This window comes from Sabethes cyaneus, chromosome 3 (genome assembly GCF_943734655.1).
Source record: "Sabethes cyaneus chromosome 3, idSabCyanKW18_F2, whole genome shotgun sequence".
NCBI classification, from domain to species: Eukaryota; Metazoa; Arthropoda; class Insecta; order Diptera; family Culicidae; genus Sabethes; species Sabethes cyaneus.
In genome coordinates this window covers 162,281,176-162,303,418 of record NC_071355.1, presented here as the reverse complement: position 1 = coordinate 162,303,418, position 22,243 = coordinate 162,281,176, and the positions used below count along the sequence as shown (strand labels likewise).

The 22,243-nt window shown below is 37.8% G+C and overlaps 1 protein-coding gene across 5 annotated transcripts in view; it reads left to right on the top strand.

The window, feature by feature from the left end:
* LOC128744227 (cGMP-dependent protein kinase, isozyme 2 forms cD4/T1/T3A/T3B) overlaps positions 1-22,243 on the top strand; it is a 416,751-nt gene that overhangs the window by 211,778 nt on the left and 182,730 nt on the right. For 3 of the 5 annotated variants that reach the window (XM_053841072.1, XM_053841070.1, XM_053841071.1), the window contains exon 5: positions 1,140-1,306. In XM_053841072.1, coding sequence (XP_053697047.1) covers positions 1,140-1,306 — 167 coding nt within the window. Of the gene's footprint in view, positions 1-1,139; positions 1,307-13,254; positions 13,475-22,243 lie in introns of those variants that run through there. The other 2 variants (XM_053841068.1, XM_053841069.1) reach the window with 2 other exon arrangements.

Genomic DNA, 22,243 nt, shown 5'->3' with positions numbered 1-22,243 from the left:
GCTAGTGGGCTGATAGATTTGCATTTTACCCTCATCCCACAAGTAAATATGTAGTGCTGAAAAACTTGAGAGGCGACGCACACGACAAATTGAGCCGTCCTACACAACCCTACTTGTTTGAACTTGTCACTTGTCCCCGCTGGCACTGCACTGGCACAGTCAGGCAATATGAGCTAATTGTAATGGTTGTTCTCTGGATAATTATCGGTGCTAGTCGAATTAAACTCGATAGAGCTGTATTTATACAACCAATTCTATTCAATTGCTATAAGTTTTCAATCGTTCTGATTTGTAAAGCGTCTGACTAATGATAGGCCTCAACCTTTCATCTTTCTTCGCAACGCAGAATACTAACGACGCGTCGTAATTAGAAATTGTCATCGCAGTCAATGGATGGTGCAACCAGCAAGCGCGGGTATTGCGTTAATGGTTTCGCCCAAGTCATTAGGATAAAAGTTATTAGTTTTATCGCTACATATTGTATGTTTTGCATAAATGACTCATGACTGCCTACCGAAATATGTTGCTTCAAGCATCGTAACGACAAGCTACGGAACATTGCAGGTGTTTTTGTAGTTAAATCGACGAAACAGTACTTTCAACCGAATTGTCTTCCATCATAGTAGATGGACTACGCTAGAGTGTTTGTTGCAGTAAATTAATTGAACCCTATGTTAGGATGCGGGCAGTGCAGACTTTTCTCTGTGCTTCTTGCTTCGTAAATCTACTAATTTATCACCATGAAATTATTATGTGTCACTAGAAAATACGATAATTTTGCATAAGAATATAGAAAACAGATGTCCGAGGTGTGAAAGGCGGATATTGTTACCATACCTTATACATTCAATAGCCATTAGCATTTGATATTACCTACAGAGTTTAATAAATTATGAAAATCTCTCAAATTTTTTCATTTTTGTAAACGGTTTGGTGAAGCATTGAATCAGGCGTGCGATGTTTCTAAACTGTATCAACAATCAAAACGACGTTCACCAGCATCTGAACCACCAGGCGCCTCCATCAGAATCAAGCTACTTACTGTAAAGCTTCGAAAAAAGCTCTATCTTTTTCACTCCCCTTTGTTGCTTCAGGCTCATTTCAAAACGTTTGTTTCGTTTGTGTTTTTTCTTCCGCAGATCACGTGAAATCATCAAATCTGCCATCCTGGACAATGACTTCATGAAGAACCTGGAGATGACGCAGATCCGCGAAATCGTGGACTGCATGTATCCGGTGCAGTACGGAGCGGGCAGCCTGATCATCAAGGAGGGCGATGTAGGCAGCATAGTGTACGTGATGGAAGGTAAGTGTCAAAAGCTTTTCGCCACACGGACGGGTGCGGCTATTTCATCGCAAGCTTGCTTTTTGCCATAGCTTCTAGCGTCGTTGTTAGGCTACATTCAGGAGTTTCCGACTGGTAAGGAGGGTATTTTGCTCTAGCGTTTCGCGGTGAATTAAACGAGACATTTCCCTCTCAGCGCAATAAATAATGGTGGCGATTAGCAGCGATGCCAGATCAGCGGTTTTCCCGCTAGATTTAGCGGGATTTCAAGCCGGATAGCGGGACTTAATAACCAAACGGCGGCTAGCGGGAATCTAGCGGTTTTCTTAAATAACTCAGCGGGATTTTAGCGGGATCTCGATTTAGCGATATTTGGTAGGCAAGAAGAGTGCTGACAGAGAGGTTGACAGCAAAAAACTTCGTTTATTGACAGTCTAATGTCTGCTCATGCATTGGCAGATGGTTCAGTATATCCTGCTGATTAGAAAACTCCGTGGTTTTTGCCTAGAATGGGATCAGTTCTGACAAATACTCATTAGAACTTACTGAACAAGAAGACCACCAAACCAATCCGTTTTGCGTATTCCTAATTTTTCCACAAACTAATTCGTTGCCAATGGCAAAATCCAACTGATTCATGAATTGCAAACAAAACAACACAAACAACTTATGTATCTATATACATCATAATTCGCTATATACCGCAGCATTTGTATGATAACAAAACCAAAAAAAATCGGCTGATGAGCCGATAAACCCTAAGTCTAAAAGACAAATCGGTACATTTTTTGCAAAAACAAAATATCAGCGAGCACAAAGAGCCGATGCGCTTTTAAGATATTTTTGAATTTGGGCTGCTTATAAAGATTGAAACATATCTTCTTTTGTCACCAAAAACCATAACCATTTGCCAGCTTTGCTGAAATTTTGCATTATTTTTATCATAGCTAGACACAGAAAGAGAATTTGTGCTAAAGCTTTTTTCGAAGTTTTCGCATGTGTTCTTAGACTCCTTAATTATAAGATTAAGGAAAGATAAGATTAAAGATAAGATTATTCTTGCAAAATGTCGTAGTAAATTGTCATTATATGAGCATTAATGCAGCAAATTTGCATAATGTTCATTTAATTGCAACCTCTCAATTTCAGCAGATCATCTTGATTTCAAATGCAAGCCTTACTGAAATGAATATTCTGCACCAGAAACGAAGGAATAATATGACTTTTGGTTCAGCGGGATTTCTAGCGGGAAATAGACTCTAGACAGCGGGATTTCAGCGGGAAATCATCCTCTGGGCAGCGGGAAAATGGGTAATCGACCTGGTAACACTGGCGATTAGTATCGCTGTTAATGGCGGATTATTATTTTCTCGTTTGCTTTAAAAGTTGGACCGTTCGCTCACAGGCGGGACAACCGGTTTCGGCTGCAGTTGCTTGCTGCTTACTGCTGGCTGGCTGGGTTGCACTCGCAACGGGAAGACAAGCCAAGAAAGTTTGACTATATAAATTAGTGTGATGAATGACTACTCGGAGGTTACTTATCGTACACACGATCGCGCGCGGAAGAATCGTGGAGATGATTTCTTGCTTGTTGTTGTTGTTGCTGTCGGTGTACGTAACGGGCCCCCACTAGTGAGAGGAAGGTGACGAATGTACATGATGAAATACACGGATAGAACCATTTTTTACATACACCTCTTTTCGCTTTCTATGAACTTGAGTCGGCCACCAGCGAGCAGTGGATATTGATTGCATATGCATCGCTGAGGACACCGAATGGCACCAGGAAGAAAACAGTTACCGGTGCGGTCGCGAATTAATGGTTTTCAGTTTCAATGCAGTATTCATGCCTTATTCCTAGTTTGATGTTTATTTCCGAAACACACTCCTATCTTATTGTGCGGAAACGCAGCAAATCAAGTGGTAACTTAAAACTTTGAAATAAAACAAAAGTCCTATTCGACATTTTGCTCTTAGCCAATGATCCAATGATGATTTCAATGCGGATGCAAGCGATGAACCACTAAGTGGAAGCTGGAAAAGCAAGCAAACCAAGTCAATTACGGCTGCGTTTATGGTCACAACAGTATCACCATTGTAAATGCATGTATAGCACAGCGGAACCATGCAAGACACCGACCGATGCCCGCATAACCTTCCAAGGCCAAGTTCTAAAAGCTGCGTGGTAGCCTTCAGGCAATGCTAACGAGTATATTTTGTTCTCCGGTCTGTCTGTCGGACCGAAACAAGTCACTACAAACAATTGTGATGGTTAACAATGCATAATGCAAATTGGTGGATGATTTTTATGCAGCTAGTTAGTAGATGTGGTCGAAGAAATAATAATAAAAGTAACATATTCTACTCTATCAGAAAAGATCAACCACAAAATCGATAAAACGGTTCATCAACTATTGATATGCACAGTTAAGCTCGTGTAACGAGCTAAATTTCATGCATGTAATCAGGGAATCAAAACAGCTATTGGTTCCATCCATGCGTGATGATGATGGAAAATGAAGCCACAATAATGGTAATAGAATGCTAAACTGAACTCAAACTGTAAATTGCATGCAAAATGAAAAATGTTTATGCAACGTAATTTACAGTCGTCATCACATACGATTACCCTAAATTTTGTAATTTGCATTTAGCTGCCTTAATTTAATCCCACAACGCAACGGGGTGGGGTAGCGAAGCTCTGTTGTGTTGTGTTGAAAGAAATATATTTAGTTTGCTGTTCTAGGCTTAGTCGTAGAACTGCTTAAGCAAGTGGTGTAACTTAAAAAAAAACTAAAATAACTTTTGAACCACTAAACTGATGTCAATGATTTAATTTCATACCAAATGAAAGGATTTTTTATAGCACTTTAAGAGTTTACGACTACGTACAAAGTCAGATACAAGTAAAAAAATACCTGGTGGCGGAACAATCACTAAACTTACCTTAGCGACGTCCGGCAACAGACTGCTTGTTTCTGTCGCACTGACTGAGTAGATAACAGTTTATCTTCTCGGTGGCAGAAACAAAGAGAAATTATACAAAAATAATCATCGTTTCCGAGGCGAATGTGTGGTGTGTGTGTGGAATAATAGAATTGGGTGTTAGACTACCTAATATAAGGCTGCGGCAGTAGTTTATTCTGTAAAAGATTCGGGTACGAACCGAAAGAGCGTGGGTGTGAGCCCCACCTGCCATTGAACGACCCAAAATATTTTTGACCTATATACCGACATTTTCCAGTTCATCCAATTTATCATGCTTCGCACCAGACACTTCCTCACTTTCCTAAGAAGAGTTTACGTCTTAACCGCTTATGCAAGTAAAAAAGAAGATTACAACGCTGGACGCAATGCTGGAGCCCTTTGTGACGCGCGGAAATTCAATAGTTTCGGAGTAATTCAGTATAATTTCGGAGAGTTAACCGTTAGGCTTCGTACACAAATTACGTAACGCTCGAAGGGGTGGGAGGGGGATCGAGTTTGCGTTACTTGTTGTTGCATAGGGGGGAGGAGGAGTGATGAGAATAGTTAAGTAACAAATTTATGCATACCAAAAAAGCAGTTGCCAACCGAAGAAAGGACGTGTTACAGGTGGAAAACAGTAAATCGGGTTATACTAATGGAAATTCAGACACAAAATTATTATTTGTAGCATCCATATGCATCCTAGCAATAAACTGCCCATGGTTTCATGGTTGATATAGCGACCAACACCATCATTATTGAGAAAGCGCATTTTATCGATAAAAACGGTTAAGCCATATTATCTTAACTGTATACTTTTTCAATCAAATAATCTGTCAATTTAGTAGAGATTGTTTGATTGTTCATTCATAAAACAATTCAATAGTGATCTATTCGGCTATATTACCATTCAAATGAGACTAATACCGCATAAATCGGTTTGACCATTTCTGAGAAACAGGCGATCATTTGAACCTAGTCAAAACAGGTTTTTTAAGGCTAACTTTTAAACAGCTTTTTTGTTTTTAATGTAACTTGGTAAAAAGTTTAGTGATAGCAAGAGCTTTCGTTTGGTACTAAAATCGTTAAAATTGGTGGGTGGTTCCGGAGAAAACCGCATTACGTAGTTTTCACATTTTTGCTTATAACTTTTAAACGAAACGTCGTACCACGAAACAACTTAATTGTTATATACTAGGCATAATTACCTTTCAAACAAAAGTAATAGCGTTCGAATCGGTTTAGCCATCTCCGAGAAACTGGCGGTTGAAAATGAGTTGCACACACATACATACCCGAACAGGAGCGAAGAGCAAAATACACTCAAGTACTTTTTTTTACACGGTTTGTTTTTTCGATTATTTAGAACAGTGAAACTTAGAGATGTCACGTAGTTTGTAAATGCTCCCTAAGTTGCACCGTCTTTGAGTAATCGAAAAAAACAAACCGTGTAAAAAAAGACTTGAGTGTAATATCAAAATGTGTTATGCAAATCGAATAACTCATATCAAAATTTGGTCTTGTCTTGGCTAACATAGTTGGTAAAATAACAAAAAATAATATCATAGTTTTGGGCTCTAAGGTCAAAAGAATAACTACTTGTGTTATTTGTATAACAAAGAAATAACATGACTGTATTCAGAGTTTGGAATAACATTTTTTAGTATTATTAAAGTATAGAATAACACATGCAGTAGCATATGAGATACTAAAAATAAATTATGTAATTTTATTATTTAAAATCTCTTTAATTAATAAAATAAAATTTTATGATACATATCGAATGTGTCATAATACAATATGATAACAAAATAAGTTATTAAACTCATCTTACAACCACTGTTTTAGATATCTACTCAATAACAAAATGTGTTATCAATGCATCTCCATATCTATTCAATAACAAAATATACCATTATAACTCAGTTTGATATTGTTTTTATATTATTTTGCTTTTCGCTCCTGCTCTGATACACACACACATACAGACATTGCTCAATTCGTCGAACCCTATCGATTGGTACTTGGGCCTCCGGGATATAGTATAACAAAGGTAAAAACTATACGGTTTACGCGATTTTTTTCAAAATTTTTGTGTTATGTAATCTGTGTACTACGCCTTATGTGTGCGACAGGATACCTTTTCAGTTTTAAAATAGTTATAGCACATTCAATTTGAAAAATACGTCATCGTAAAACTCGTTGGTCTTAAGTAATTGAGGTAATTTGGTACATATCCAATAAGGGGATTAGCAATGAGAGACACTTGAATTTTTTTATTACATAAGAGGGCGACAGGGAACCTATGTTGTACTATGTTCATAATTTTGGCTATCTTGAACCATTTTGGATGAAACCAGTGGCATCTGGCATTTGATTTGAACTTGACATTGTGAACCCTTTTGACGTAGGACTACGTCTTACGGCAAGTTTTGAGATAGGGTATCATTCCAAAAAATCGAAAAATGCGAGCGTCACGAAAAATGAAAGGTTTTGAGCGTTAATAGCTCTGCGGTTTTCCGATCGATTTTCAATATTCTTACACCAATCGATCGGAAAATCTTCTAAGAATTGACCCAAATGAAGAAAAGTATGGATTCTTGATGTTGAACTATTGAAAAATTGAACATAATGAACCAATGTTTAACCAGAATTCTCGCTTCGTGATTGGTTGGAAGATTCTTGACGATGATCTAAACCTATACAAATTTGATATCTGTGCTTGGGAAGTAAGCCAAAACAAGTGACAAAGTTTCCTCATTTCAACAAGTTTTCTTAACACCGCGGTTCAACCTAGACCATTTTGATGTCCTTGCTTGGGAAGTACGCCAGAGAGAGTGACAAAGCCCCCTCGTGCCAACAGATTTCTTACGAACGCGATTAAACGTAGTCCAATCTGCTTACAGCTGTGTTACCAAAATATGGAATAGGCGGAATGAATCTGCAGTGGATAAACGATTATTTAAGAAACCGATCGCAATATGTCAAGATTGATAAAAGCAAATCAATGTCGTATCCCGTTTGGTCTGGTGTACCCCAAGGGAGTCATCTTGGACCTTTACTATTCGTAACTATCATGAACGAGCTTCCGGAACTACTTCCCGATGTTTACGTCCTAATTTATGCCGACGATGTTAAGATTTTTCTCCCAGTAAAATGCATGAAAGATTGTCGCATACTTCAAGATAGCGTCGATCGGTTCGTCGGCTTTTGCGAAATGTTTGGTCTCAAAGTGAATACAACGAAGTGCAGCGTGGTTTCGTTCACTCGAAAACCAAACAAATTGTTGTCTGAGTATTTAATAGAAGGTGACGTAATTCCTAGAAAGGATTGTGTATGTGATCTTGGAGTAGAAATAGATAATGAGCTCAACTTTGTTCGTCATGTGGAAAAGATAGTAGCAAAGGCAAATTCGCTGTTCGGTTTTATCAAACGCCTTAGTGGAGATCTGAACGACCCGTATACTATCATTACTCTATACAATTCCGTAGTACGCAGTGGTATTGAATACGCGAGCATAATTTGGCAACCATGCTATGAAGTTCATAAGAAACGAGTCGAACGAATTCAGAAAAAAATCATACGCTATGCCCTTCGGAATTTAGGATGGTCTGGAGAGATGCCCGATTACAAGTCGTTATGCATGTTGATTGGAACGGAAAGCTTAGAGAGCAGACGACGTACCACAGATGCTCTTTTCTTAAAGGATCTACTCAGCGGCAGGTATAACTCGCCATATCTATTGAGTCAGATAACCGTGTACGACGGACGTTCTTCGTTGAGGCGGGTTAGGCCTTTTCAACTGACAAATAGAGTCCAAAACTATGCTAGAAACGAACCAGTATACAGAATGATGTCCATATTTAATAATTATCGAGATATTGTTAATGTTCAAATGACAAAGCAGCAAATTAAGTGTAGTTTTAGATTGTTTTATGTAAATTTTATGTGATAATTAATTAGTTTTAATGATGATAACGGGCGAAGCCTATCAATCAGTTAATCAATAAATAAATAAATCTGATGTCTGTGTTAGGGAAGTGTGCCAGAAAAAATGACACAAGTTCGTTGTCCCAACAGATCGCAAATTCTTTACTGCGTGACGATTAAACCTCGGCGAATGTGATATCTGTGTTGGAAAAATGTGCTACAGCTGTAGTGTTCGGTTATAATACGGCTCTGTATGAATACGCATGCTTGCCGTTTCATTAGAAGTGTAGTGAAAAGATGTGCTGTTGATAAAATAGGATTGGATTGGTAAAATCCCTTTAACGTGGGAAACCATGGATAATAAAAACAATCTTTAATTTCAGTAAGGTAGCAGGAAAGTAATGCTTGTGTTCTTGATTTTGTTAAATTGTTTCCAAATGCACAATCCTTTGAGAATTGAATGTATGCAATGTTACTACTTTGATAAATGTTACATACAACGCATGTAGCATGTATATATGTTGCATATAGCATGTATATATGAAGAATCGAATGATTACAAGCATGAATACATGCTACTATCACTACAAAGAGACTTACGTAGTCCTGCGTCACCTATATATGCGGTCGTGTCTTGTACACAACCCTTCTGATTTTTTCACTTAATGATGTAAACTGGTCACATTAGATCGCATTGGTCATTCTAGAATTGGGTGCCTGTGGGGCTATAGATGGTCAGTTGGGTGCCTAACCCAATATTAGAATTGGTTTTGCAGATCTTATAGATATTTTAAACTGATATGCCCAGTTTAGTACTGAATTACTGATTGATCATTTCGGAACTGGTTTCAAATCTATGACGGATGGTTCTACGTTTTGAACCGTTCCGATAATGCTAAGCATTATCTTGAATCATCAGTGACCCTCTAGAAGCCATTTTCGAAATAACAAATCAAAATACAGTGAGATTTCGAATTTGGAAACAAATGCGTGTCGCTTATGTTGTCAAAATCGAGATCCTTTTTTGATATGAAAAAATTTAATGTAAATACGTTAGAAATTGAGGAAATATTATTAACCAACGATTGCAACCATTTTATATTTGTAAAGTCCGCCAAGAGCTATCCGTCCGGTGCAAGTAAGTTTTTGACATCCTGCGGTAAGACGTAGTTCTACGGCAATAGAAATATTATTGTTCGACACAATCTATAGAAGCAAATTTTTTTCATGAACACACTGAGGGCATCATTTAAAGCATGTATTCAGAAACTGACTGATATTTAAGCATATTTTTGTAAGGGAAATATATTGTTTTGCCAAAAACGGATACTTTTGTTTCCAAAATCGAGGCATGCCCAAATCGAACCATGCCAAATTCGAAATCCCACTGTACTATGAAATGTGAAAAATATCTCCGACCGAACCAATTCCAAGAACTTTAATACCCAGATGCTAGAATTTACTTTACCCAGATAACACAAGATCGTAATAGAAAGTTCACATTAAGTCATATGCATGTCAATTTTACATTGGAATTGCATAATGATTATAACGTGTCAAAGCGAAGTGTACAACAACTTATGGCTGTGAATTATAAAGCAGTATAGATGATTGTAACATTTTATTATATCTTAATCGTATATTGAGGATAATTAAGTTGCATGTTCCAAAAATTGTATAGAACGCAAGATAGCATTATCAAAATTTTTGCACGTATATTGCCTCCACTTTGATAATTTTATGTTGTTATATGGTGTGAAATATAACTTTTTCGTGTGGATATAATATCGTATCTCTCAGTTGCAACCAAAATATACAAACGAAATTGTTTGTTGGGTAATTCCTAGACTGACCACCTATGACCCCGCAGGACCCCACTTCGGAATGGCCAACCTGATTCATCTCATTGTATGAAATAGTTCAGTATATGAATTTCTAGTGTTTTGATATCCGAATGACTGATAAACCTGCAATACTACCTGTTCTCTACTTCATAGTGGACACTTTGTCGGAATTCCAGATTTTCGGGCACCATATGATATGTCTTTTAATGGCCTGCTAAAGATGTTTTTTTTATATCGCACACAGTTTGAAAATGAGATTGATTCTGTAGTGAAATAAATAGGGTAAATTAACTATTAGTAGACCGTTTAGTGATTGAGTTGTTTTCTTCTATGAATTATTTTAAACTGGTATTGCAAACCACCCATTACACTTACAATATTAGTAACTTTCAATTAAACCTAAAAAATATTCTAAAAAATAATCAATTGTAATACTTTCAAGTAAATTGTATCTCTGTTTGAATATATTTCTTCAAAAATTTAACTGAAAACGCCCTTTTGGTCAGCAGAGAGTATTAACATACCTCACAAGCAATTTTTTACATTAAAAATGAAAGAACATCAACTCGAATGACCTGTAGTTTTCGCAAGATGCGGCAACATGTCATGCCATGTGGTCTTTGCGTTAGAGTATCATTTTTTCAATAGTGGGTCTGTATGAGTAGTAGTTAGAATCTAGTTTTACCCTGCTTCTTGGGTGGTGATTAACCAAAGTTCAGCATAAAAAACTTGTCACAAGTCACTCCTACAAGGGCTTGACAGATCTAACCCAGCTGAATTTGATTCCGGTCAGTTTTGGAGCATTTTTGTTGCAGGAGAGGAGAGTAACAGAAAAATTAGCCATAAAAATGGTGAATCCGTGGCCTGGAGCCAACTTCTTTTTATTTTTTATTTTCATTCATCCTTTTTTGCCATCTAGACTTTCATGAATTCAATTGGATGGGCATGGAAGACTCTTCCCATTCATTGACTACATTTTGATTTCGCCTTCGTCACCTGTGTTTCTTCGCTCAAACCAAGCATTTAAACCTAATTTCAAGCTCTGCGTGCCCTTAGCGGCTCTTGGGTTTTTCTTTCATTCCGATGATCTGTAATATGGTTATCAAGCGATACTTTATGCCATTATTGCAGTTTAGTATCTTTGCCGGCCTAACATTAGAATTTTTATAACGGCCAGGTTGAAAGTCCAGCAGGTCCTTGTCGATCAGACTAGAATCGCTGACTCATCTTCAATCTCCACTACGTGAAGTGTGCAGAAATCACACGGCACTGCCGTGTAATAGTCGTATTCCACTCGGCATTGCCGTGCCAGTGCACAGCGGTTTAAAATGCGAAAAAGGCGATCATCACTCATCAGCATTTTCAAAGGGAAAACGTGAAAACACGCTGCACGTTCATTATCAAAGTTGTTGTATGCCATTTAAACCAACTTTTGACAGAAATAAATTTTTGATCAATCTACCTTAAAGAGAGATAAAAAATGATTTCTTTAATATGCTCTTAAGGAAACTTGTAGAAAATAAATACTTTGGTTCGAATCTCGGTTAGGCGGCTGTTAGATAGAGTCAGTAGGTTTACTGTACTAGCCCTATAACCGTCCTATACTCTAATAGCCTGATGTGAAGTCGATAAAGAAGGGTCAAGTCTAAGAAAGACGTTAAAGCCCAAGGTTTTGCTTTTTTTTACTTTCAGGACTTTAATTTGGTCCAGGTTTACTGGTAATGAATAATTTCTGTCCTGTTGGAAAGCAAGGGCTCGGTCACTTTGTTTAGAATCGAAGTAAATGAAACCGCAAGTGTAAAAGATTGTCGTACCGGGCCTGGGAAGCAAAAGAGTGCTTCCATGTGATTGACTGATTCGTTCGTTTTAGACAACGCTTACTTTTTATGCTTTTTTCAATAGTGATTGAACAAATTTTTCTATATTTGCTATATTAATCAATTTTTCGAAAAAATTCTGATCGATTGATGCAAATATCTCTAAAATTCACTGAAAAATGGCTGAGTTATAACCGTGCAAATCATAACCACTTTTCCACAAATTCCACTAATTTTTAATACTTGAGAAAAAAGTAATACTGCCCAAGTAGCACACTTTAGGTCCATTTAGTTGAAGCAACCGGATTACGACTGAAATTAGTCATAATTCGGTTACCACAACTACTTTGTAACAACCGTGCTAATAGGGTGGAATTAGGAATAAAAGTCTTTAAGGCTTCGACATCGCAGCCGGTCGTTACAGTACAGTCGGTTAGTACAGGACAATTACGGGGCTAATGCAACGATCCTACTAACTTCAGAAGCACCGCCCAACCGAGATTCAAGCATACGATAACTGGCTTGTTAGACTAGGATCGTACCACGAAGCAAACTGAGTGGACATGGCATGACAGCAATTTATCAATTGTGTATGCTTTAAAATCAGTATTTTTCGTTATTAGAGCCGATGTGTACAGAAGATTTTCCGATCGATCAAAAATATTAAAAATCGATTTGTAAATTGTTGAGTTATTAGCGCTCAAAATCTATTCACTTTTAGTGACGCTAGCATTTTTAATTTTTGTTAAATGTTTCCCAACCTTCCTATTCGTATCAAATTAATGATGATATTCGTTGATTTTACTACAAGAATAATTTAAATCTTCACCAAAATTCCACTTTTTAGCACCTGCTCCGCTCGTCTGCCAATGCAGTATAAGTATAACGCGGGTAGAAGAGTTAATCGCAGTATTTTAATTAAAAGATGGAGCTTCTCGGTTGCGATCTCCACTGGAGGAGCTACCGGTTCAACGTTATCGGTTGCAAAAACAGCTACAACTTTGATAATCAATCTACTACACACCACTTAGGGTGGTGCGAAGAATCAACGAAATTCCCATGGGCAAAAGCACCATTTTCTGTGCTTTGAGATCGCTCAACCGACCAGTTCTCTCGCATCAATCTCTTTCTCTTTGCAACACTCTTCAAAAGTGCATGCAGCCAAACAGCTGTTTCAGCAAATTGCACAAACTTTAGCGTGTTTCGCTCGCCCTTTCGATTTCAACTGCGACTCTCACCACCTTCTTCTGATTGCTAACTCTCCGCGGTCGGTGGCGGCCAGCATAGACCAGCGCTGCTAACCAAGACTGTATGTTGATCTTTCCTTGCGAGCGGCGTACATGCCGCTTCAGTTATGTTTGGTGTTTCGTCGGATCAGGTCCTCCGCGAGTGTCTGTGAGTCCGTGAATGATTCTTGCGATCAGCCAACTTTGTGGCGAGCTTTGTTTTGTTTGCGAACCACTGGTTGAAAACAAAAAAAAAAACCACAACTCAAACAGACGACGTGCGTGATTCCTGTTTATTATTATATACATTTATATATTGGAGACTGACTGCAGTGATTTGGTGCGCTGTCGCGCAGCCATCCAAGGCTGGTTTAACTTAAGTGCTTACTAAGGGCGATATCGGTGGTGAGTGTGGTTTCGCGGCCGATATTGTAGATCTGGTTTTTGATTGGGCTTTGTCTGCCACTAGGCCAGACTCTGTGTATTGTAAATGGACCTTCAAGGCCTTTCGGCGGGAGCAGTGTGTGTCCGGAATTTGTGAATTTCTCGAAAACGTCTTATTATGCAAATTGTTCTCCAATTTCACCAAGCAACCCATCGGTGACTTATTTTGCTTACCGTTCGATCGTTTATTATGGAAATTAAGAGATTCGTTGAAAACGTGGTGTTTTATTTTGCGTGGCAGTTCGAAAGTTGGTGATCGATGAAGAGTTCGATGAAGTTTCTCTCCCAAAGGTGCAGAGCACCGAATACTGATAAGCGGGGTAGTGCAACAAATGAAAACTGTGTCATCCTAGTCGGGAAAAGATGCATGAGCGAACCCCGATTGTGTGCGGTTTGGATTGTGAATCCACAGCCAGAATGGTGATGAGTTTGCGCCAAAGTTGGCTAAAACGACACGTTGAGTGAAAGTTAATCCGCAATTATTGAAACAGTAATCAACGTGTAGCGTAGTGAAACCTTTAAAGCTGTCGATCGAGTTCCACGAGACAAAAACGGTGGCAGTAAACAAGAAAGACTTTGCTGTCCATTGAACTAGGCGTCTATGCGGCTCGGTCTATACGGGCAAACGGGAGACCGGACCGATCGGTAGTGGTAGCCCCAGGTGCGAAAGCAAGAGTTCCCTTCGCTGGACGGTTGTATCATGGACCGACAAACACATACGCGGTCAGGTCGGGTACGGGCAATTGGTTGATGTTGGCGTTGGAAGTGCTGTGCAGTCTGTCCGTTTAGGGATTTACGCGCTACGCGCCAGGCAGTTTATGTTTTTATTTTTATTTGTGGTTACAAACGGAAGACTGACTGCTGGCCATTGAAAACTGCTTGGTTTGTCGGAGCATACATTACTAATGAAACCCATAGTTGTATTGAACAGTTTTAATCGTTTAACAACCGCTTATCTTTTACTAATTACCAATAAATGTTTTTCTCTATATTGGCAACAATCAGCAGCCACCATTGGCCCTCAGGATAAACCATTAAAATTTTTTCACTGGTTGACTAATCCGTGTGGCAGGGTCGTTCACCCTGTGATGCACCGAACTAGCAAATAATTCTTACAACAGATCAATTGATCAATTAAAAAATCAAATTTTTCAAATCAAATCAAATCTTCTAGAAAAAAACTGCTTCATATTTGTATTGATAAAAACCAACAGAAAAATTGTATTCGAATAAATTGAGGGCACAAAACAGGCTGCAATTTTTCTCCCGCTTCTACCAACCCAATTCCCGCACCTTTGCCTTCAACCCTTTCAATAGAGTTTGTTCAGTAGTAGCACCGACTTGTTTAGACACTTTTTACTACGCTTTCTTTAATTCAAATTCATTTTCCAGCACTCTTGGACTTTTATGAAGGTTTCCATTCATGATGGGCCAACATTTCTCGAGCTTCCTTGCATGAGTTTGTGCACAAAGCAAACAGAAACTTTCGCCTTTTTGCCCTAGAATCGAAATATTGGGTTGACGGTTGCATTGATTAACTACCATCTTGTCCTACTTCGGATCTGTGGCGCCACAGTTCCGCTTGATAGACTAATGCTCCTTGAACTTGTTTGATAACTGGGATATGGTTAAACGTGCGATTCCAAGCTATTTACACATCCATAGATGAAAAGCGTTTGAATTTTCGAGGTAGGAGGCCAAATTTTTTTGCACCTATTCCGAAGCCATCACTGTAACCATTTGATTGATTTTGATAAAACTCTGTCAAGAGACTCCCAATTGCTTTCAGTAATTTTTACTCACTCAGATAAAAGTTACAAACATGTGAATGCGTCCATTTTGTTTCGAATAGAGTCTTTAATTATGTTTTGATGCATGTATAGTCTTTATTGCAGCCTCTTAACTTTAAAAAAAATATCATTCATATAACTTACTTCTATGATATACTCACATGAGAGTTATTTAAATACTTATCAGATGCAGTTTTCGAAGAAAATCTTTTGCGAAACATATTTTAGTTGATCAATAGGATACCGTCTCATGTTTCCGATAATAAAGAACAGAAGTTGGCACTAGTGTTTCATCATGCACCATGCGTGAGAGCTGTTAGAAACTATCATTGTTTTCCTGTTGAATACAACAGATGTCGTTACTTTGTAATGCATATTGTACATATTGGAAACAGCCCAATTTTGTGCGACAAAAAATTTACTCAGCGCAACAACAGTACTCTCTCATACATTTCAGTTTCTTTTGTGTTGATCGCTAATCGCAATATAACGTTTGACATCTGAACTAATAAATAGTTAAGAGAGGTATAGGAAAAGTTGGTTCGCATCAAAATTAGGCAGAAGTTATGAAAATTAAGCATAACAGAGTAACTGTACCACAAATAATATGTGATTAGTGATTGTTTTTTAGGTAGATATACATAGATAAGTGAGAAATTTTGATTTTAATACCACCAGAAAAGCGCCATCTCTTGAGAAGCAACGGTTCGTGTGCTGTCCTATTCATGCTGGACATTCTAATGGAAAATTATTGTAAAACCTTTTGACATTGCACTACATTTAACAACATTGTATTTGATTCACAGCCGGATAAGTAGTCAAATTAACATTTAGATCGTCCTAGAAATCGGAAATATAAGGGACCCTGTATGGCAGCCTTGTGGTACTCATTCTTTTCGAACAAATTCATTACTTTTGAACCACTAAACCGATTGATTTTGGTATCAAATAATAAGTCTTTTAATAAGCTTTCCGAACAATACTGAATTGAAGCTTAAAGTTCCTTATAAATTGCAAATTTCATGATATAAGGGCCGAAGAGACACGAGTTTTCTTATCTATTTTTCTAAAAAGCTGAGATATTTCTACAGTACATAGCAAACATTCAGTAAGGTAGGGGAAAGTAGTTAACAGTGAGACAACATGAACAGTGAGTCACCGGGAATAGCTACGTAATAAAACATTTAAGATCCATAATATTTTCATGGAAAGTGAAGTTTGTGAGCCTACATCGCATAATGTAGAAAATTTGTTGATTTTTCAATGTATTTTTCAATAAAAATCAGTTTTGGGAGTCTAAAAGTAATTGTTTTTGCAATCATTTTCAAGTGATTTTCAACAACAAAATACATAATAAATCAAAAGTAATATTACTGCATGGCATCACATAGTATCAAGAGCTAAATGCGAAAACGGCGATAATTTGATAAAATCCCAAATGGCTGCCAAATCCAAGATGGCCGCCAATCTTTTTTCACTTTGTTTATAAGCCTTATATCTCTCTTCTTTACATAACCGTGTCGTTTGTAGTTTGTTTCATAGCAAATTTTGGAAATATCACAATAATTAAATGAAAATTGTGAACCTTGCTACAAATAACTGGTTGTTTTATTTAGTTAATGCGCTTGCACACCTTATTCTATAAATATTTATTGTAGATTTTTCCTGAGCTTTCTAACGGTGGTGTTAAAATGAAAATCGGTTGGGGGGCTCATGGTGAAAACGACGATTGCTTGATAAAATTCAATATGGCGACCAAATTCAAGATGGCCGCCAAAAAAAATTCACTCCATTTGAAAGCCCTGTTCTCCTTGTAAAACCGGGCCATTTGTTAGTTGTTTCATGGCAAATTTATGAAATATCACATGATATAGGTTTGCTCAAAATTCAACTTTTTTCGAACCTGTTAGACCCCTTGGCAAACGAGAGGTCTACTATTTCGAGGTATCAAAAGTGTAATTCTTATTTTTTAACCATTTTCAACCAATTAAGCGCAAAAGTTCCAATAGAGTAGGGCGGGGCATAAGTGCGATGTTTGGAGTTGTCATCAATTTTCGTGAGATCTAAAGAAGGACAACAACATAATATATTTTATAGTGATGCAGTAACTCAATGTCTTCACATTCAACTATAAATCATCTGCGGTAATAGTGTTTTGCAAAATAAATTCTTCTTTCTTCTGATCAAATGCTGATTCGCACTTTTACCCCACTAGCGGGGCAAAAGTTCGACGCTAGAATCCATGAAATTAGCCCAGCAGTAGTTAACAAAACCATATTATCTTCAATCTGCGTTATGTTTCGGTAAGGAATATTCTCAATTGGCACCTTTCCTATTTTGCGTTGGTGTATTGCAGCCTCCGTTAGATCGAAACTTTTCAAAACGTTTGTTTTTTGTTTCGTCAGTGGAAAAACATTGTTTTTCTTCGGCCGGCATCTGTAGAGCACACAGTTTTCTGCAGATCTTTCATTTCTAGTATCTGTAATATAGTGCCTAAAGCTGTATATAATTAGCTATATATTTTTGCCTCGTCCATGAATCGTACTTTTGCCCCGTCCGTGAATCGAACTTTTACCCCGCTAGGCGCTTGACGGGTTTAGATTAAATTACGGAAAAGCGAAATATATTTGTAAATTATTTTCACCGTATTTTCAAAACAGATATGTGAGTTATGTAAAACGCTGCTACAAATTTTCAACAGGTCATATCTTCCTGTTGATATCGTATTTGCCATATACAAAAAAAATTACATCAAAACCACCCTAAAATAACATTTGCACATAACTTAGCAACTATGCTTCGTAAGTAACCAAAGTTTACGTTAGATTCAAGCTTTCAAAGTAGTCACCCATTTATGCCAATGTAGAAAATTTACTCGGAATCTGCACCGATAAATCACTGAATCGCACTTTTACCCGCATCGCATTTTTACCCCTCCTTACTCTATTTGAAGACCTCGTGTCAGTAGTGGCCCCGTTTCAGCGAGAATTACTCATACACCTTTCAAATGGATTGAAAAACTCGTTGGTAGTTATCATCAAAAAAAATTAATTTTTTTTAAAAAAAAGTGTCTCACTGCAGACTCCTCTCTCCTACATTTTTTTTATGTTTTTAAGATACTTTAAAAAGAAATACGATAATACAATGGAGACGCATGGTATATTTTCCAATTACTGGAAAACCGATTTAAAATTTCATTGTAAGTAAGTAAGGAAATAGCCATTTCTTGTTTACATTTGGTAAATATTGTTCTCGTTATTAAGAAAAACACCATGCGTCTTCATTACATTATCGAAATTTAATTTTTCTGAATTGCATCTCAGGAACAACCAATTATTATAGCTTTGTGATTTGAATTTCTTATTTGAGTAAAAAAAAATCAGTTATGCAGAAAAAAAAACCACTAAAGAGCTGGGTTCTTTTTAATCCTTACACCACGAAAACATATCTTTTACTGAAGTTTTTGGAGCGTCTTAGTAGAATACGAAACCTAAAAACCTGTTTCTAGTTCGAAAACAGACACTGAGGAAGCCTGCAAGTCGTAGGCGAAATACGTATCTGTCGTGAATAAAATACACATAGTAGAATTAAATTGGATAAGTTTTCTTATTTTTTATTTTTAGACATATCTTTTACATGTTTTATGAATTAACTAGCTGACCCGACAAACTTCGTATTGCCACAAATCAAACCGTGTTGTACATAAATCGTGAATCTCGGATGACCTCTGTCACAATCTCGTGCTTTGCAAGCTTCTGAGGAGTTCATGGGTGGTTTAATATACAAATTTTCCTCACAGTAAAGTAGAAAACAACTCCCCCCATTGCTTAGTCTGATAAAATAAAGCGGATAGCTTTAAAATATTCGCCATGATTATATAACATTTCACCGAATACCATTTTGCGGAATACCACTTCTCGGTTGACCATAACGCGGAATATAGATTTTCGCGGAACACCATTTCGCGAAAAACCTTACGCAGGATGTACCATTTCACGGAAAATATTTTCGTGGAAAGTACCATTTCGCAGGGGATATCCTCTCCTTACTAGCTATCGCTCGTTCGGACCCAATTGATGGAAAGTAATAGAGGGCAGTAGACCTAGGAAAATAAATAAACCTATATAAACGGGATCTCTGCGGGGGGGGGGGGGGGGGAGTTGGTCTAAGTTACGCAAAAATTTCTGGTTTATTTGTATGAGAATCCTTATCCCCCTACCACAGGGGAAAAAATTCCTCTTCCAAAACCCCTGACATGCCAAATTTGATTCCATTTGCTTGATTAGTTCTAGAGTTATCAGAAAATTTGTGTTTCATTCGTATGGGAGCACCCCCCCTAAAAAGGGGAGCAGTCCTAATCCATCATAGAAAAAAATCTTTACTCCAAAAACCCCCACATGCCAAATTTTGTTCCATTTTTTTTTTTTTTTTTTCCTGTATGGACTCATCACTGCGACCAGTAAGTTAGATCTATTGTGATATCGCCCGGGTGTTTGTTGTATAACCCGCACTGCATTTATTTTAGCTATAGTCGCTATTGAGTGAGCGATATGCTTATTGAATTTCTTTTTTTTTTATGCGTGCTTGTGTGTAATTGGGTACCTGCTTTACTCTACTTTATCCACCTCGTTCCACATGACAGCGCACAGTCCCCAATTATAGTCATCCCTGGCGTAGCAAACCAGTGCATTTTTACTACAAGGGTCTCATTTTTGCACTGTCAATAGGCCATATCGGGATAATATAGAACTCAGCATGAAGGAAGGGCGATGAGGGGCCTGAGAATAAACCCATGCTAAAGTCACTTTGACATCGAATGGCCTGATTCTACTAAGATTCGAACCCATGACCATTCGCTTGTCAAAGCAGACTCGGTAACCTTGCGGCTACAGAGCCCCCTACAGGGGTTTGTTCCATTTGCTTGGTTAGTTCTCGAGTTATGCAGAAATTTGTATTTCATTTGTATGGGAGCCACCCCTCTTAGTGGGGCGAAAGGTCTCTAACCATCATAAGAACCTTCCCCGGCCCCAAAAAACCCCTACATGCAAATTTTCACGCCTATCGGTTCAGTAGTTTTCGATTTTGTAAGAAACATACGGACAGACAGACATAAATCCATTTTTATAGGTATAGATTATTTTGCAAACCATCGAAATCCGATCAGGGTTGGTAGGGTTATTAGCGTTTAACATCGATTTTTTTTTTAAATTAACTATTGTTAATTAACTTCTCCTAAGACATCATAAACATGCTCGAAATAATGTTTACCCTACAATAAATCATCGCGTTTTCGCAATTTAATCCCACTGTGCGCTGGCCGAAATCTGAATGATGAGATGGTACTCTATTATAAGAAACTGTTTTGTGAGAACTTTAAGAGCCAAATTGACAATTTCGGCTTTATCACACTCTTATGACGGCATTTAAGACCAAAATTGGTCATGAAAACCGCCATAAAAGTACAATAAAACCCACATTGTTGCTTGAGTTGTTTACTGTACACTAAATGTATGGGGAACTAGCAGTCATTAAGTTTTCGTCGGAGAGCTCAATTTTGGAAGAAGTTTTTGGATTTTGCATTCTTCTTGCCAATCGCAACACAGCGGCTATAGTTTCATGAACAGAATTTTTGTTTCAAACAAAAAAACTGCTTTTGAAATTGGCAGAACCGATGACTGCTAATTTCACCTTAATTCAAATATCATTTGCTGTTTTTTGCTCAGTATAAGCGCTTCAACGAAACAAAGTTGGAAAAAATGGTGTATAGAACTTTTATTAGTTAATTACACTAGGGTCTCTTTTTACGTCAATTTATTTTACGTGATTTCGTTTTACGTTCGAAATTTGAATTAACGTCCTCTCGCTTTACGTCCGGAATTTGATTTAACGTTTTTTACGATCGAGATTTGAGAGTGTATCGACAATGCTGTTGGAGAAAGTAAATTTATCTTTTATTTTTATGGCGCTATTGAGCTGCAATGTCGTTGGTAGCAAAAAGGGCACAATTTTACGCAATTTACTAACAAGTCAGAAGTTCCCCAAGGAAGCAACATGGGGCTGCCATTATTCGTGCTAGAGATTAAATTGGCTTCCCAAATTCTATTTAAATTCTTCTTGTCGGTAACTAGCTGCAAATAAACATTTTCAGCATTATAAGAGAGCTAGCTGTAAAGTAGCCGCATATTTTGCCAAAGTAGCATTTGAGTAGCATTTAAGGCTACTTAAATGCTTATAGGCTTGCATTTAAATTGCATTGGAAATGCTTATTTGTTACCTGGGTATCATCTGACCACTTCTGTGGTTCAATGATTACGCAATATATGTGAACCACGGGTCCTAAGAGAAAAATTGGGCTCTAATCCGGTTATAACTTCAAGGTTCCACCTGGATTGCCTAGTTTGGTAAAAAAGGAACGAACTACATAACTAATAAGTACTGTTTCAATGACCTTCCTCTTAACTTATTTTTGGCTTAGTCCCCTTCAAGTCCTATCACGTCCTGGCGATGCTATAAATCACACAGGACTGCTAGACAGCTAAGTTTTTGAAGTCAACATCTAAGGGCAAATGAAGCCGCATAACACCGGTATAAGTTTTATACGTTTCACTCATCCTAGTGGATATGTTTCAAATCTTAGCCTGATCTGAGCAAATAATACCCGTACTCGTTACTGTCAAACACCACCAGGGTTACCAGTCCTTTGATAAAACAGGGTGCGGGACGTTAGACATACGGACTTTAGACATAAGGACTTTAGGCATACGGACATTACGCATAACGCCGCGGTAATTACAGCAATCTAGCCGGTCACCCTTTTTGCAGATGGGACAGACTACTCCTTTCTTCCACTCCTCCGGTAGATTCTTCTTTTTCTAAAACCTTGAAATTATCCAGTGAAGTGCCGTTACTAGCGGTTCTTGGCCACTTTTGTAGAGTTCTG